This window comes from Rhynchophorus ferrugineus, unplaced genomic scaffold, assembly GCF_030347505.1.
Source record: "Rhynchophorus ferrugineus isolate W39M unplaced genomic scaffold, kcgeb_rfMv2 rfM8, whole genome shotgun sequence".
Lineage (NCBI taxonomy): Eukaryota > Metazoa > Arthropoda > Insecta > Coleoptera > Curculionidae > Rhynchophorus > Rhynchophorus ferrugineus.
In genome coordinates this window covers 33,615,674-33,633,720 of record NW_027472587.1, presented here as the reverse complement: position 1 = coordinate 33,633,720, position 18,047 = coordinate 33,615,674, and the positions used below count along the sequence as shown (strand labels likewise).

At 33.0% G+C, this 18,047-nt stretch overlaps 2 protein-coding genes across 2 annotated transcripts in view; both read left to right on the top strand.

Annotated features, from left to right (window-relative positions):
* Window positions 1-105: 105 nt before the first annotated feature.
* Window positions 106-6,114, top strand: CPSF2 (cleavage and polyadenylation specificity factor subunit 2). The gene is made up of 12 exons (XM_076411950.1): window positions 106-402; window positions 490-755; window positions 808-1,053; window positions 1,111-1,302; window positions 1,357-1,576; window positions 1,642-1,800; window positions 1,861-2,020; window positions 2,079-2,199; window positions 2,825-3,102; window positions 5,532-5,679; window positions 5,736-5,920; window positions 5,983-6,114. The coding sequence occupies exons 1-12, from the start codon at window positions 254-256 to the stop codon at window positions 6,073-6,075; spliced, it is 2,217 nt and encodes a 738-aa protein (XP_076268065.1). The 5' UTR covers window positions 106-253; the 3' UTR covers window positions 6,076-6,114.
* Window positions 6,115-8,532: 2,418 nt separating this feature from the next.
* LOC143201100 (uncharacterized) overlaps window positions 8,533-18,047 on the top strand; it is a 196,398-nt gene continuing 186,883 nt past the window's right edge. Inside the window, exon 1 of the mRNA XM_076411945.1 lies at window positions 8,533-8,638. The gene's annotated coding sequence lies outside the window, so the exon portion shown is untranslated. The remainder of the gene's footprint in view (window positions 8,639-18,047) is intronic.

Below are 18,047 nucleotides of genomic sequence, written 5' to 3'. Positions count from 1 at the left end.
CAATTATGAATTAGAAAAAATATTGGCAACATCGCAATTTCTGTTTTTTTTTTATTGCCATAATGAGGTGCTACGGAATAAAATATTTACAATTTTAAAATATTCTGTCAATTTTAGATGTTTGATTAGAGAAGAAGAGGTTTTATTAATAACCTGGTATTAATGTTTGTAATTTATGATTAGCGATAAAATGTTAAATAAATCATTATTTTTGTCTTAATGTATTGAAACTAGTAAAAGTTTTCCTTTAATTATGACGTCTATTATTAAGCTGCAAGTTCTTTCGGGAGCTATGGATGAATCGCCTCCAGCATATCTGCTTCAAGTTGACGATGTTAAAATTTTATTGGACTGTGGATGGGATGAAAAGTTTAACATGGAATTTATAAAAGAAATAAAACGGTACATTTTTATTTCAAAGTTATCATACGTACATATATATCGTACATAATATTATTTAATATTGGCATATATATTTATTTGATTTAGGCATATTCATCAGATTGATGCAGTGTTGATATCTTATCCCGATATAGTTCATTTGGGAGCTCTGCCATATCTTGTAGGGAAATTAGGTTTAAATTGTCCCATATATTCAACTATTCCAGTTTATAAAATGGGTCAGATGTTTATGTATGATTTATACCAATCACAACATAACATGAAGGATTTTGTTCTATATAATTTGGATGATGTTGATGCCACCTTTGAAAAAATCATACAGCTGAAGTTTAACCAAAGTGTTCATCTGAAAGGTAACTCTGAAATTTGATTTTATAGACTAAATAATGTAGGTATATGATTTAGGAAAGGGATATGGTTTAACAATAACACCTCTTCCCGCTGGTCATATGATTGGTGGTACAATTTGGAAAATTATGAAGGCTGGAGAAGAAGATATTATTTATGCCAATTCCTTTAATCACAAGAAAGAGAGACATTTGAATGGATGTGAACTAGAAAAATTACAAAGACCTTCATTGTTAATTATTGATGCTTTTAATGCAACTTATCAACAAGCCAGAAGAAGAGCGAGAGATGAGAAACTTATGAGTAAATTAGAAATTAATGGCTTTATAAAGTAAATTAGTAATCAGTTATATATTTTAGCCAATATATTACAAACTTTAAGAAACAATGGTAATGTCTTAATAGCTGTTGATACAGCTGGGAGAGTTCTTGAGCTAGCACATATGTTGGATCAGTTATGGAGGAATAAAGAGTCTGGTTTGTTAACATACTCCTTAGCTCTGATAAGTAATGTTGCCTATAATGTTGTTGAGTTTGCAAAATCTCAGATAGGTATATTTCTAAAGCTATGTTTGTATGAATACATCTTTTAATGCACTTTTATAGAATGGATGAGTGATAAACTAATGAGGAGTTTTGAGGGTGCCCGTAATAACCCTTTCCAATTCAAACATCTCTATTTGTGTCACAGTTTGCAAGAACTGAATAAGGTAGCGAGCCCTAAAGTAGTTTTGGCTAGTAGTCCTGATTTAGAAAGTGGATTTTCCAGAGAACTGTTTTTACAGTGGTGTTCAAATCCTAATAACAGTGTAATTATAACAACAAGGTACTTACACATAAACATCATTTGAAACTTGTATTATATGAACCGTATAAAAACTTATATTGTAGAACTTGTCCAGGTACTTTAGCCAGAGATTTAATAGACAACAACGAAAAGGGTAGAACAATAGATGTTATAGTAGAAAGACGAGTTAAACTGGAGGGAAGCGAATTGGAGGACTTTGAAAGAAGACAGCATCAAAGAAGCATGGACAAGAGCATGAAGGAGTGAGTGATATTCAGCTGGTGGACAGCTATAATAATTGAACCTATAATAAATCTTTACAGAGATGGAGACAGTGATTCAGACAGTGATATAGAAATGTCAGTAATATCCAAGGGAAGACATGATATAGTTATTAAGCAGGAAGGCAAAATGAGCGGGGGTTTCTTCAAGGTTACGAAAAAGCAGTACCCCATGTATCCATTCCATGAAGAGAAAATAAAAGTACTTTAAATGAAAATAATATTATTTCTGTATATATTTTTTAAATATTTGATTTCAGTGTGATGAATATGGTGAAATTGTGAAAATAGAGGACTATAGACTGGCAGATATTAATCCAGAAGCAGAAGATAATAAGGAAAATCATGAGGTGAAGAATGAAGAAGAGGAGGACGAAATTAGTAAGTCATTGATTTATTTTATTTATAACCGGATGAACCTTTTTGCTGTGGCTCAAACTTATTAAGGAAGTAAATAGTATTTAAGTGAACATACATTGTCTGGGAAAACACACTGAGATATTTAAATTGCCTTAAAAAGAAAACAAATCATTGAAAGCAGTATGCTATGTGAAAACTCACCATTATTTTTGCAAAAACAAATTACAATAACTTTGCAACTCTATCGAGCACAGAAAATAATTTGCTGTTAAAAAAAAGTTAATTCATCCATTTAATTTCAAGTTTGTAACACAAATAGACAATATGAAATTATATATAAAAAATAACATTTTGTTAAAATTCATTTGAAATAGTCATTATAATTTCTTCCAAAATGATGGTTACCATAGGAACAACAGTCTTCTGTTAAGATGCTACGTAAAAATTTAAGTCAAGCCATTGATTACATTTCCAATTTTGCATAAGCTGATTTTTTATATATAAAGTTGATAGGTTAAAAATTTGCTTTGGATAGAATCAGTCACTGTATGGTATTTCGCTTATATAATACGTACGCATTTATTTTATTTTATAAAGCAGTAAATGGTAGACATATTAGTTTAAGATGATATTATTTCTTTCCCAGTTGAGATTGAAGAAACCCCATCGAAATGTATAGCTTTAGAACGTACCATTCAAGTAAACTGTCACGTACAATATATAGATTTTGAGGGACGTTCTGATGGCGAGTCAATGATGAAAATCTTGTCCCAACTGAGGCCGAGGCGGGTGATTGTAGTGCAGGGTTCAGAAGAAAATACGCAGGTCATTGCAAAGCATTGCAGCGAAAATATTCGTGCCAGAGTCTTCACGCCTCAAAGGGGGGAGATTGTGGATGCTACTAGTGAAACGCACATTTATCAGGTAAAAATGGAATTAATGTTCTTGTATTTATTTAGATGACTAATGAAACACATTTTTCAAATTCGGCATATAACTGAGAATAACTTCAATACTTTACACAAACTTTAATCACAATAAAAAGATACTTTTTCATGTTAACAAACGAACTCTCAAGGAAACTTATTATTTGCACTAAAAATATAGAATTTATTTTAAAACTGTAACCTTAACCATAAACCAAAATAATCGCAACTGATTTATGAAGTTGTTTGGTTACTAGACTTCTAGATTTTATGGTTAATGAATTATGGGTAGGTCTAATAAATATACTATGACATATAAGATTCAGTCAGTTGTTTCATATTTGTCGACAGCAAATCGATTTCAAAATATGGAATATATATAGTTTTTTAGTAGGAATGAAGCTGATTACATTGATTTGTTTATGTCAGTCTTGTTATAATGTTACAATTCTACTTCTAAATATTTGTCTAATGTTTTGCTTAGTTACTCATGGGACTTACACGTTGATTTGTATCGTATTAAGAAAAAAATAGTGAATAAGAAATGATAATTGTTTTACTGAGCCATGATTTGACGCATTTGTCAATAAAGTAACACTACTTCAAGAAGTCCCAGTTCTAACTAATAAAACAACTTTGGAGATACAATATCTTTAGTTTTAAAATAGTCTGAACTTTATTGAAGTCCTTCTTCTGTGGAGTATTCGTTTAAGTTCTGTCAGAAGCAAGCAGTAACTGAGCGCCAGATCTGGAATAAACTGTGGGTAATAGTAAAGTTTAATGAACTCACTAATTTGATTTATTTTTTTGAATAATTTTATCTCATTTAATTCATCGTTGGTATACCAAAGCGCGTTTTAAAATTTTCTTTCATCAGAGCTGCTAAAATATTTAAGGTAATAACTTGATAGTTTGTACAAGTATATATAAATTTCAGCTTTAAACGTGTTTGAATAAAAGTAGAACCACGAATTTGAGAAACCGTTCGGATATTTTTGCTGCAGATTTATCTAAATCCAAGGATGTTGGCATACAGATTCCTTTAGAAATAGCAAGCATTGATGAGTTAAGCATCAGATTCATCAGTCAATCTAGTTGTCAGATTTTAAATGTTTTTCGATATTGTTGCTAAAAAGTGTAGGACACTTTTTATATGTTATGTCTGACACTGTAAAGGGGTGATCTTTATTCTCTTAAAAGATAGTTGTTTTGCAAAGTGGTATTGAACATTTAGATATCTTTTTACTATTGAGGTGACAAAATCATAAAAGACATTTTTTGAATATCTATCATCAATCACTATACCTTGTTTGAATGAAGTAAAGTAAAACGTTATGTTAGTAAGGACTTTTGTCATCATTTGATCTATTTGTAAAACGCTTGTCTTCCCTTGCTGTGGGCCTGGTAAAGAATATAAGAATCGAAGTAATATTTTTCTGACAAATAATTTTTATATATATATATTTTAAAGTCTCCTTTTAACAACTATTGGTTCATCTAGACTTGACCTAAAGTTTAACGTGGGTTCCGAACCACGGTCCTCAGCTCAAGCCTACCGACTGGCGAGTGACCCAACTTTAAAAATCATCCCAGAAGACATCCGGTCTTACCCAGCCTGGTTACTGGCGTGACTGGGATCATTTTCCTTGTCGGATTTTACACTCTTGCCTAGAACAAACAACCACAAACATAAATTTACGACAATGCCCAAGTAGGATTCTAACCCGTGGCTCTCGCAACAGTAGGAGGACCGTCCTATCGCCTTTACCACTGCGCCACCAAGCCGGCGACAAATAATTTAAAACTATTTTTGAATGAAACAAAATTATGAAAATTTTATAATTTATGGGAAAATGGGTTGGTCTAGACGATGCTTCAGATTATTAAACATACAACCACTGGCGGAGCTTGAAACTACAGAAGCTTGACCTAGAGCTTGCTGAAGTTGCAGCCATGTTTTCAAATATCACTAAATTGGACGGTAACAAACCACACAACGTAACATACTTTGATTTTTATATTTTGATATTCGGATTAAATCGATATATCCATATATTAAATATTGCTAAAAATATCGTAATATCGATCATCAGGATTAAAAAAAATCAAAGGAGAAAAAATGCTGGTTGGAACGCTGAGCATCTTACCACTGAAGGCCATTCGATGAAAATGTTCAAACAATCCCATCTTAAAAATCTCAACTGCAGTGTTGTGTCTTCTTCAAAGTAATATTTTAAAATTGATTTGCTTTGCTGTCAAATACAGATTAATATGTGTTATACGTCAAATAACTCTAGGCCATAATGATAAAACACATTACCACATACTTTTTTTTTTAATTTAAGAAATAATCTACAAACTTTTATCAATTTATTTGCACCTTTGCGCCCGCTGTTACCATATATGATGACCATATAAATGTTTTAGGTTCGACTGACGGATTCCTTGGTGTCGCAATTAGATTTCCAGAAAGCAGCGCGTGACGCTGAAGTGGCATTTGTTAATGCGCAGATAGCTTTAAGGGAAAAACAAGCGGACGCCAGGCGAATGACAACAGATAATGAACTGATGGAAGGTAGTTAAATCATAACTTTAAAATTAGCGGTTTTATAATACATTTTTATATCTAAGTGGACGACGATGAAACAAAGATTTTAACTCTGGAACCTAACGCGATAGAATGTGAGCACGAGCCGGCTTTCATTAACGAACTGAAGTTGTCAGATTTCAAACAAGTATTGGCCAAAGCCAACGTAAGCTCTGAATTCTCAGGAGGCGTTTTGTGGTGTTGTAATGGAACAATAGCTATTCGTAAGGTATGTATTGAATAGCGTTTAATGGTATTAATATTAATTTCAACTTTCGCCTTTTATTTTAGATGGACACAGGGAAAATTGTTTTCGAGGGCTGTATATCTGACGATTATTACCGAGTAAAGGAACTTCTGTACGATCAGTTTGCGATTTTATAGACATGAATAATTTTTTCATTAAATATTTTTAATTATTAATATCGTAGCTTTTTATTTTTACTCCAATTAAATATTATGGTTTTGCTTGGTTTTGTTGGAAGCGTGTGTAGTCCATTCAAAGGTTTTTCTACATACGTCATCAAAATGTTTAATGTATTGCCTGTCGCAATTTGTAAATTCCTTTAAAGTCAGACAATATTTTTCCTCTCATTTTATTCTAGTTAAAACGAGGCACAATGTTGACTGATTAGTTCGAACACGTAAACGAATGAGCCTGTCAAAGTCGTCCGGTTGTCAGACGTATGCAAAATTCTTGAAAGCAATAGTGATAAGAGGATTATAACTGTAACATTGTGGTGTATAATTAACTGTAATTTTTAGATGTACCTATAATGTTAAAATATATTATATTTGATTGAACATATTTGTTCAATTATTTTATTTAGATTAGAATTTTGTTGTATGTCAAAGCCAAACTAAACTAAAATTCAGAGTTGATGCGGCAACATTGCGATGTTTTGACGTCACAAATTTAGGTGATGTATGTACAAAATAACTTGGAATAGACTATATATAGTCCATCCAAAGTAGCGGTGAACCACCTCATCAAGATGTATAATGGATTGCCTATTGCAGTTCGTAAATCCGTTTTAAGACCAGATAATATTTTCCTTCTCATTTTATTCCAGTTAAAAAGAGATACAATGCTGTCTGATACGTTCGAACATGTAACCGAATTAGCTCGCAAAAATCGTTCGGTTGTCAAATGTAGGCAAAATTCTTCAAAAAATTAGTGATAATGAGAGGTTATAAACCGGCCAACATTGTTTTCGAGCGTTGCTTTTTTTGATACATTTTAAATTGCTGTTTAATATCTATGTTTACTCTGTTGAAAATGCCAAATAAATAGTCAGTCGGAATCAGATTACGTTAAATAAACTAAAATCTGTAAAATGTCAAAGTTAAATGCGGCAACATTGCGACGGTTTTTCGTCATAAATTGAAATGACGTTCATTACTATTTTGGATAGACTATAGATTAAATCTATTAGTAGACAGAAACATTTAAATATAAGTAAATATAGGCAACTAATAAAATTTAAAAGTGTTTTGCTGGTTGTGATTATTATTAATTGGTGTTAATAATATTATATTTTTGTTACATTTGGGGTTTAATTTATTATTCTGAATATTTTTTTGCTTTTTATGAAAATGCCGATTATTATTAAAAAAAGCAAATTGTTATATGGGCGACTCCGTATTATAAATTACCTTTTAAAGAGGTAGTGTTCAAACGAGAGGCATTTTGCAATCTCACAGAGTACTGGCATTTTTTATCATCTCTATCCTAAACATAGCAGGCTATATTTCTTGTTCGTTATTGTTTTGACCATCTATCGATAATTTAATACGAAATTTCCCGACCAAACAATACCGGTTAATTAAGATTTATCAGTTTTCGCCGTTTACCTACGCTCGGGACGGAAAAAAAAACTGTTTAAACCTCGACATGCCCGCAGAATCCCGATCCCCCGAAACCTACCCGTCATTTTTTTCTCGTCTAATCTAAACTATTCATCAGCAGGCATTCTAAACCGACCCGCGCACATTTTTGGGATTATGCTAATTTCAACCGTAATTCCGGACCCTTCATCTATCGCCGGTCAGATAGACGAGCAATAAGGTCAAAGGGCATATTTTTTCGAGGAAAGTCATCCTGTCGTCGTGGTCGTTTTTCTTCCGAACGAATTGAAATAGGATTATTTTGCATCGATGGTAATTGCGATATTTGACATTTATCGGGTATCAATCAAATTTGACGTGACAGTTCTCATTGACAATTTTACAAATTAGTTTTACGTTTTCTCTGTTCTTCTTCTTATCCTTGATTAAATATTATTATTAGAATAAACCTTTTGTTGTAGATATATTTTTACGTCATTAAATGAAATTATGATTTAAATTAATGTATTTTGTGAAAAGGAGAGTTTTTGTATTGACATTTATCGAATGGTATCGAATATTTTTATGTACAATGATGATTTAATAGTGTAAATTTGTGGATTTTTTAAATTTTCTCTAAGATTTAATTTATAAATATCTGTTTGAATTATATCAGTTATTTTAGGGTTGTTAAATGGTAAAAGACGGTAACTTCTTGAATTATTTTAACGTATTTTATGGTTTTATTGCCAGAAATGTTGACGGAATCGAAATATTTGCATTTTTACTTTATGGTTGATAGGCGGACGTCGCCACGCGTCTCTAATCAGCGAAATGGTCGATGTGGTGTGGCGTTTTGAGGCCCAGCTGATGGGACCCGGTTAGGCGAAAGAGGATCGGCCTGCGAACAGGTGGGTCGTTACGTCCTGGGAAGTCTGGATAACCGTTCTGTTCGCGTCTGTGCCGATCTCGTTCTCTTCGGGATACGCGAGCCGTGGCCGTCAGTGTACCAGCGTCGCGACGACCGACGGCACGTCGAGGACGTCGTTCCCGAAACCATCCGTCATTGGTGGCCTGCTAATAATTCCAATCCGACCGACAAGAAGATAAAGGGATGGGGGTGAGTACAAAAAATCACATCAGCTTTTTTACGATCGAAATCGCGGACCGGATCTGTCAGATTCGATTTTCGACTGTTTCCGGTACGGTCCATCGAACGATAAATAAATAAAAATTCAGGCATTGTTTAATTCCATCTTCGGAACGCGACGATTTTCGCATTATCGCGTATTTCCATTCGTAAGGGTGGTGTGTGCCGCAGGCTAGAAAGCATTTGCAACTTGTTGAATGATACAAGCCACGGAATCGTAAACGGGAAAACTAGTCGGATTTTATTCCGTTGTTTTCGCGTTAAAATATCGATAAAGTTGAGGAAATATATCGATATGTAACAAAAAATACTAATTTACTGAACATTTTAGTTTTTTTTAGGCAATCTTTTGTTTGCGGTTTACTTTATTTGTTTAAGTGTACTTGATAATTAAGGCTAAATATTGTTAATAAACAAGACAGTATTAATTTATGTTTTTTAACATTTTAAATTACAGAAATATTACAATAATATTAATTTATTTCAAGCCTCTGATATGTTTAATATTTAAAGTTAATGTTTTTTGTCATAATGTACGAGATTTCGGTAATTACTTTCCGGTTTTTGTAACAGTTTTAACTACCCATAAATATGCAAATTTAAATGACGTATATACAAAATAACTTCGAACAGATTATGTCATTTTATTCCACCGACATTCACCTCAGAAATACACAAGTTACGTTTTGATAAATTAACAGCATTATAGATTTATAATTTCTTGAAAATGTGCACTTGCAGTACTTTTCAATACTATTTGGATAGTTAATCCAAATGTGGCAATTTCAACGTTTAAGACAAAGAACTTGGTAGGCCGAAAACTTTTGAAGATGAAAGTTAAATGTGTACAACAATTCCATGGCTGGATAACGTCACGTACCTAGGGCTCCACTTCAACCGACGGTTCGGTTGTCATTCCCAAATCTAGAAAGCAATCCAGAAAGGTTCGGGGATAGCAAACCAGCTATCTTCTCTGATCTGTCCTTCTAGCAGACTTCTCAGTTTAGCAATCTAGAAAACGGCTTCAAATTTTCCAAAATAAGCTCCTCAGAATAATTTTAAACATTCCATGATTTGTCAGAAATAATCAAATTCATAGGGAAACTGACACTCCAGAAATCAAGCACTTCATATCTCAATCATTACACAAACATCAAATCAGCTCACGTTGTTCTGAAAACGCGCTTGTTCGATAGCTGGTCGACATGTTGGGAGCTTAGCACCGTCTCACCGCTAACCTACTCCCTTTTCCAGGCTGAAAAGACATTATACGTCGTTGCAGTCATAACTTTTGCCCTCATTCGACAGGCGTCCAGTCGTGTGCTAACTTAAGTTTGCGAATCTATAGCTAGTTTCACTATCAGTGTTTTCTCCGGGTCGTTGCCCAATCACGGCTGCTCGGTTAGCGGGTGCCACATCCCCAAAATTAATGCAATAGCAGTAGCGACCCACAGGGTAGTCCCACATAACCCGGTCCAACTTGTCACTCCAGGGCAAGTCTCCACGACCAGGAATGCGTCATGCATTCCACCGCCTGGTTTTAGGCCAGAACACAAAAAAAAGTTGAATGTGAACCGAAGGGCAATTTGTGAACGATTCAAGTGCAGCGAAAGATCCAAAAGGTTGGAAGATGGTTGCCACATGAACCGAACAACGGATTATTAGAAAATCGAAAAAGCGTTAGCGAAATGTTGCTTCAATGGTATGAAGTCATTTCCGCACCGAATAGTAATAGATTATGATAAAACGATTTATTTAAAAAAATCCAAGCGAAAAGAATCATGGAGAAGTCGGCCAAACAGCTTCGGTTGCAAGAACATGCTCTGTTTCTAGCGGGATCAAGTTGGTGTCGTATATTATAAACTGTTATAACCGGGATAAACAATTAATACTGATCACTAACGTCCACAATACCCTCAAAGACGTGATAAGATGGACACCGTCCCATACAGCAAAACCGGTCAAAGATGTGTTGAAAAATCAGTTCGATTCGAAGTTTTGTCGAACCCGTCGCACTTTCCAGACCTGGCTCCATCCGATTACCATCTTTTAGCAGCACTTTGCCTATTCCAAAAGACAAACTGTTCTTTTTGACATGGCATCCATGGGTTGACTGATGAAATAAATGAATAAGTGTCTCCCTTTACCAACTAGGGGTTTATCTGAACTGGATCTACAGTTTAACCTGGGCTACGAATCACGGTCCTCGGCATTAAGCCTGCCGACTACCGAGTGACCAATTTAGAGACCATCCCAGAAGACATCCGGTCTTGCCCAGCCTGGTTACCGGCGTGATTGGGATCATTTTCATTCTCTTATTTAGACTCTTGCCTAGGATAATGACAAATATTAAACAATTACAAACATAAATTTACGACCATGCCCCAGCAGGATTCGAACCCGCGACTATCGCAACCCCAGGTGGTCCGTCCTGTCGCCTTTACCACTGCGCCACCAAGCCGACATTTTCCAATTCTAAAAGGATGCTGTCTGAAATAGGAAGAAAATTCGACTAACAAAACTTTATATAATAAAAATGGTGCTGACGTCTCTGAAGCATTTACAAAAAAACTCATCACTTTGGGTATTTAAATGATACTAATGTTGTCTAACATTGTTATTTATTTCTAAAGCTTAAGCGATATTAAATATATAGAATCACAAACCCCTGAATGCCTATAATAAATTATTATATAACTCTATAAAATACCACCAAATATTCGGTAATTTAATTTTATGGAATTTAGTTGTTTCGTAAAATTTACTTCCTTTCATAGCCCACCCATTACTTATTTTATGATAATTAAATGACTAGAGGTGTAAATTAATCTTTCGGGATATACGATAGTCCCTTTTTTCAGTCTGGAGTATATTTGTGTATAATATATACGAGGACAGTTTGATAAGTTTACGACAATTTGAATTTCTCGCGCAGTAACTTTAAATGCATAGCTGCAGCTCTCGAATGCCATTTATTGACAGATTACTGTGCTATTTTGAGTAAGTTGCGTCATTTAGTTTATGTCTGACAGCCATTGATAGCAGACAACTACAGTAATTTTTTACAAAAATGGGAAAAAGTGATTTTCGTGTGTAAATGACGCATATTTTTGTGCAAAAGAAACGTCACCCAAGCCAAGGAAAGGTTTGGTTTGGTTCGATATCAACGTCAATGGTTAAGATGGAGGTGGTTTATTGAGTTCCATTGTAGTGGTACTAGCATAAGAAGATCGGAGAATGAAAGTACGCGAGGTGGCTGATGCTGTTTGTCGTCGGTGAATATTATTCGGAGATTTTGGACAGGTTTGATAATAATTTGAAATAAAAACCAATCGCTTTAGGCTAAGATAGAGTGTTGTTTCATCAAGGTAATACATCGGTTTACATGTATGTAGTGCCAATGTCAAAAAATTTATAGATTAGTCTAGGAACTGCTACCCCATCCAGAATATTCTGCAGACTTGGCGCACTGTGGCTATTTGCTATTCCTAAACCTGAAGAAATGGATGCGTGGTAAGATATTTGTGTCGAATGAAGAGGTCATCACTGAAACAAGAGCCTATCCTGAGGGCTTTGAGAAACCTTATTATATTATTAGGCAGCAATGAAAAAGGAGATTATGTTGTCAGAAATTAAACCCTTTTCTGCAGGAAAGAATATCTTTCGTTAAAATTTCACTGATTTATTAAACTGCCCTCGTAACTGTAAGTCAACACAACACTATTTGTGGATAGCTTTATTTTCGCTGTGCTTTCAATGCTGCCGCAACATATAAACATATAAACGTGTGAGTATTGATTTTAGTTTCCATCAAAGTAGTTATTTCGATACAATTGAGATGAAATGCACGATTTAGTCGAAAAGTACGAAGCTAGGAACTGGAATTGGAATGAGAAGATCAATTCCAATCCCTTTGATTTTATAAATTTAATTACAATTGTAATAATATGAATTTGCACATGTAATCGCTTTATTATCGCTTCTTCCGATGGTCTAGCACCAAGTTTATTTTGAAGAACTACTTGAAAAAATTGTATCGACACAAAATCGATTTCGAATTCTATGTACGCCCGTATGCAGTGTTAACACAATTTAAGCAAAGCTTTGGAGTATAAAAATTTAAACGATGTTTATTAACAGAAAAACTAGATATTTAAGCTAACTAGTTCTCTTTTTGTCTGCCATTTCTTCGATAGCTGGCATTGCGAACTGCAGTTGGAGCTCCTTTATTTGTTACCTGATTTCGAAAAAGCAGGAGGTTCTATGTTCGGCTGTATATTTTTTTATTTTCATTTTCAAAATTTGAAGAGCGCACTTCCGAGGTGGCCCCGTTGGAACCCAAGTTAGGGTCTGATGAGGGGAAGGGGGAAATCGAGCGAAAACCTCACATTTCAAAAACACGTACAATATTTTCGTATATTTTTTATCTAAAATAATCTGATATTGGTGTATAATTTTATTGCTGAACTGATGTGACGAAAAATCGAAAGTAGTTCAGTGTAAAGGTCAGTCAGTTTGCGTTTTAAGCACTCACCATATCATATGAGACGTCGTAGAAACTGCTTTGCTTCTATAGTGTAATGGTTAGAACAACAACTTTTTTTGTTCTAGTTTGATTGGAACATTTGTCAAATCATCCAAATAATCAATCTTGACAATAAACAAAAAAAAAATAAAATCTGTACAAAATAATCGTTATAATAACTAAATAAAAATAAACAAAAAAGCTTATTTATATTATCTACTACACGTATCTTTATTTTACTATATACACACTACTTAGCTTAATACCTCACTAAATCTATTTGTCTATTTACTATTATTACTATATGTCTATTATTACTATATTATTATTTTAACTACTACCAACTGATTACTTTGAACTCGGTGCCTAGCCTAAAACAATAAAATAATAATAATATAATTTACAACAAAATATACATAAACAAAAAATATACCATCAAAACACCAAACATATAACCAAAATTAAATTACGAACAAAACAAATCTAATTTGTTGCTCGAAACCAACTTCAAAGTGATTAGCTGGTAGTAGTTAAAATAATATTGTAAATAGATAAATAGGTTTAGGTAGGTATTAAGCTAAATTGTGTGTATATAGTAGAATGTAAAATACGTTTAGTAGAGAGGTTAAATAAGGTTTTTGTTTATTTTTATTTAGTTATTATAACGATTATTATGTATATATTTTATTTTAAAACTTTTTTTTTGTGTTAAAAATATATGTTCGATTATTTTTTACTTTTTAGTGGGTTTCAAGTCGGTTCAATTTTTTTTGTTAAAAATAGTTTATTACTGTTTTAGTTTGCGCCTTGGTTGCTCACCGCTGACGCTTTCGGGTAGACCTTCTTGTGAATTAATGAAACGTTTTACTTTGCACTACTTAATTTATTTGCGCTAATTATAATTTAAGTGAACCAAAACGATCTGTCATATGGGTCGTTCTATCTGGACTTGTCGACTCTGACCTCACAAATTATCGCGAATTGTGAGTTTTAACCAATTGAAAGTGAAAGAGTGAAAAAGTAAAAGAGAAGACTCTATTCGAACTATTTAAGGTGGCATATATGTCACGCCTACTCCCAAAGTATACTGCCAAAGAATTAGCCAAATGATAGGTAGTGATCACAAAACATGATCAAATACTGACCGACAATATGCCGGAGAGATCAAAATACCACCATAAAGCTATAAAAACGCAGATATTATAAAAACGGTATTTTGGGAAATGACTATTAGAAATTTACAAACATTTTTTTTATTATTTAATTATTACGTTGTTACTAGTCGTTTTCGACTAACCTATAATTTGTCTTCATGATAACTTAAATCTAGGTATATAACTAAGAGGACCCATCGGCCCTATCTCAGTTTTTGGTGAAATAATGTTTGTACATGTCACTGTATTTTTTATTATATGCACCTCACTACACAACACTGAACAAGATCAGATGGTTTGATTCTTTTGAGTATGTATCCTGCTCTGATGGTATCCAAAAGTTGCAATACTTCAATATTCTCATGACATTGGTGTCTTTCCTCATGCCCCCTTGCAATTCTCTTGATTTCTTGACTGCCTGTGGGTATCTGAAGGTCTCGATGTAGGTAGGCAGTCCTGTAGTATTTAGGTGCGCCCACAATACTTCTCAGGACTTTGCCCTGAAAAAATTGTATTTTATTTATGTTACTCTTTGCAGAACATCCCCATAATTGAACTCTGTATGTCCATATAGGTTTCAGTATTTGCTTATATAGTAGCAATTTATTATGTGCTGATAATCGTGATTTTCTTCCAATTAGCCAATACGTTTTCCTATATTTTAATTCCAGTTCTTTTCTTTTCTTCTTTAGCGAAGTTTGGCGAATGTTCCTTCCAGCGAAGTTTTGCATCAATAATTCATTCTGAGATATTTAGCGTTGTTGCTGTATGGAATGATAGTATTATTTAATGTTATTGGTGTTTGTACGGCCTGATTGTAGGTGAACTACACGAAGACAATATGCCGGAGAGATCAAAATACCACCATAAAGCTATAAAAGCGCAGATATTATAAAAACGGTATTTTGGGAAATGACTATTAGAAATTTACAAACATTTTTTTTATTATTTAATTATTACGTTGTTACTAGTCGTTTTCGACTAACCTATAATTTGTCTTCATGATAACTTAAATCTAGGTATATAACTAAGAGGACCCATCGGCCCTATCTCAGTTTTTGGTGAAATAATGTTTGTACATGTCACTGTATTTTTTATTATATGCACCTCACTACACAACACTGAACAAGATCAGATGGTTTGATTCTTTTGAGTATGTGTCCTGCTCTGATGGTATCCAAAAGTTGCAATACTTCAATATTCTCATGACAATGGTGTCTTTCCTCATGCCCCCTTGCAATTCTCTTGATTTCTTGACTGCCTGTGGGTATCTGAAGGTCTCGATGTAGGTAGTCAGTCCTGTAGTATTTAGGTGCGTCCACAATACTTCTCAGGACTTTGTTCTGAAAAAATTGTATTTTATTTATGTTACTCTTTGCAGAACATCCGCATAATTGAACTCTGTATGTCCATATAGGTTTCAGTATTTGCTTATATAGTAGCAATTTATTATGTGCTGATAATTGTGATTTTCTTCCAATTAGCCAGACATTTTCCTATATTTTAATTCCAGTTCTTTTCTTTTCTTCTTTATATGTTCCTTCCAGCGAAGTTTTGCATCAATATTCATTCCGAGATATTTAGCGTTGTTGCTATATGGAATGATAGTATTATTTAATGTTATTGGTGTTTGTACGGCCTGATTGTAGGTGAACTGCACATGCACAGATTTACTTTCGTTAATTTTTATTTTCCAAGCTTGTGTCCAATTATTTATATTGTCACTTGCCTGTTGTAATTTTCGAGTGGCTTCTTTACTATTGTCTCCGACAGCTCTGATTTTAGTAGTTCGGTGAATTGTTTTGGTAACATTTTCTGCAGTTTATGAACAATGCCTTCATACCAAACCTTATCGAAGGCTTGTGCTAGACCTAAGAATATAGCTGAGTATACTTTGTTACTTTCGTAGGCTTTTTCAAAAACATCTGTTATTCTGTGAACCTGGTTAATTGTTGAATGCTTGTTAATAAACCCAAACTGGTGTGGTGGTATTAGGTGTTTTTTTATAATCAGCGTCACTGAAACTAGCCACTACTATTATAAGGGTGACAGAATGAAATAATTTTGGCAATCTCTCGAGGGCGGGCTTTTCCAATGACCAGTGTTTATAGTGTATTGTAGTGTGTTATAGTGTATTTTTTTGATAAAATCTATAACAGCAAAAAAGACTATATAACAGAAAATATGCTTGAAGAACCAATAATGAAAGTGAAAATGGACAGGAAGAGGTTAGATGATGGAGACAGATAAATAGAGCTAAAAACTACATTTATAACAAGCATCGCCTTATATACAAACAAGAGTCATTCAAAAAGAAACATATCTCAAAAATAATAATATAGTGATAATAAATCATTCTGCAGAGAGGATGTCAATATTAAAACAAATTGAAGATAAACTGAGAATAGTAGAAGGAAAAATATGAAGACAAAAATAGAAAACGTTACTATTTTTAATATATATAATTAATTATTACAATAATTTTAATATATAATCTGACATTTCCCTATTTTTTTCATATCTAAATTTTATTAATAACATTAACTTTATTTATCTGTCTATAACTATTTAATAAAATGACATTTTCATATTTTTTCACATATAAATTGTTTTATTCCTGTTACCTTTATTTACCTATCTATTAGTATTTAATTAAAATTGATCCATATGTCAATATTTATCTATTAATATAACGTAATTGGAGTAATGTTTATTTTGTACGTAAACAATGATACTATACATTGACAGTATTTTATTTTCATACTATTTAATTATACTTGATCCTTGTATTACCTTTATTTGTCTTTGGGAATAATTTATTTTATCTATCTATACAGAACGAACGACTAATTATAATTCTTCACGACATTGATATAAAAATAATATATATTTAATTTATTATAGATGCCTGATTTCCTTTAAGATTTTTTTGTTAATAAATTTTGTTTTTCGAAGTAGTGGAATCAAACTATGATACTAATAGGTCACTCGATAAGTTCCGGGTCTGACATATAGATGACGCACCTCTTAATATCCCGAAATCACTAGTAGCCTTCAAATTATACGTGTCAAAATTTAATAAGGTAATATATAGGGCGTTAACTTAATACATATATTTTCAGAATTGTTTTGCGTGGACTTAGCAAGAAGGCGCTGAGAACGTCATTTCGTTGCATTTCATTTGTTAGTTTAAATTACCATTACAGGCACCTGTAAAGAAAATATTTTATCAGGAAGGCATTTCGTTATTTCGCAAAATAAAATTCTATATGAATACAAATATTATAAAATATTAAAATATAAGTGTATAATTAATATATTTATATATTGAATATTTAAAATGTATTATATATGTTATATCAAAGTTACTGAGCTCTTATTATTGTAAAATCGATTAGTTAAAGTGATAGCTTAAGGATCTATTAACATACAAATTCTCTATATAAATAATTATATACGTACCAGGTAAAAGGAATGCTAAGTCACACATACATCCTTAATCTAGCTAACATGGGCTGTATGTTAGAAGGAAAACGACTTTTGGTTTTTTTAATTACCGTACATACACTGGATATACAACATTTTTGAGAATGAAGACAGATTATGATCAAATAATTGTGTAAATAACAGAAACAAACAATGGCGTTATAGTAATGAGCCAATCAAATGCCTTTGTAGGCCAATTCAAATGAACCAATCA

Coding starts and splice junctions, on each gene's coding strand:
- CPSF2 (XM_076411950.1), top strand. CDS start 254: ATGACGTCTATTATTAAGCTGCAAGTTCTTTCGGGAGCTATGGATGAA. Junction 403..489: donor TTTATAAAAGAAATAAAACG/GTACATTTTTAT, acceptor TATTTGATTTAG/GCATATTCATCAGATTGATG. Junction 1,303..1,356: donor GTTTGCAAAATCTCAGATAG/GTATATTTCTAA, acceptor GCACTTTTATAG/AATGGATGAGTGATAAACTA.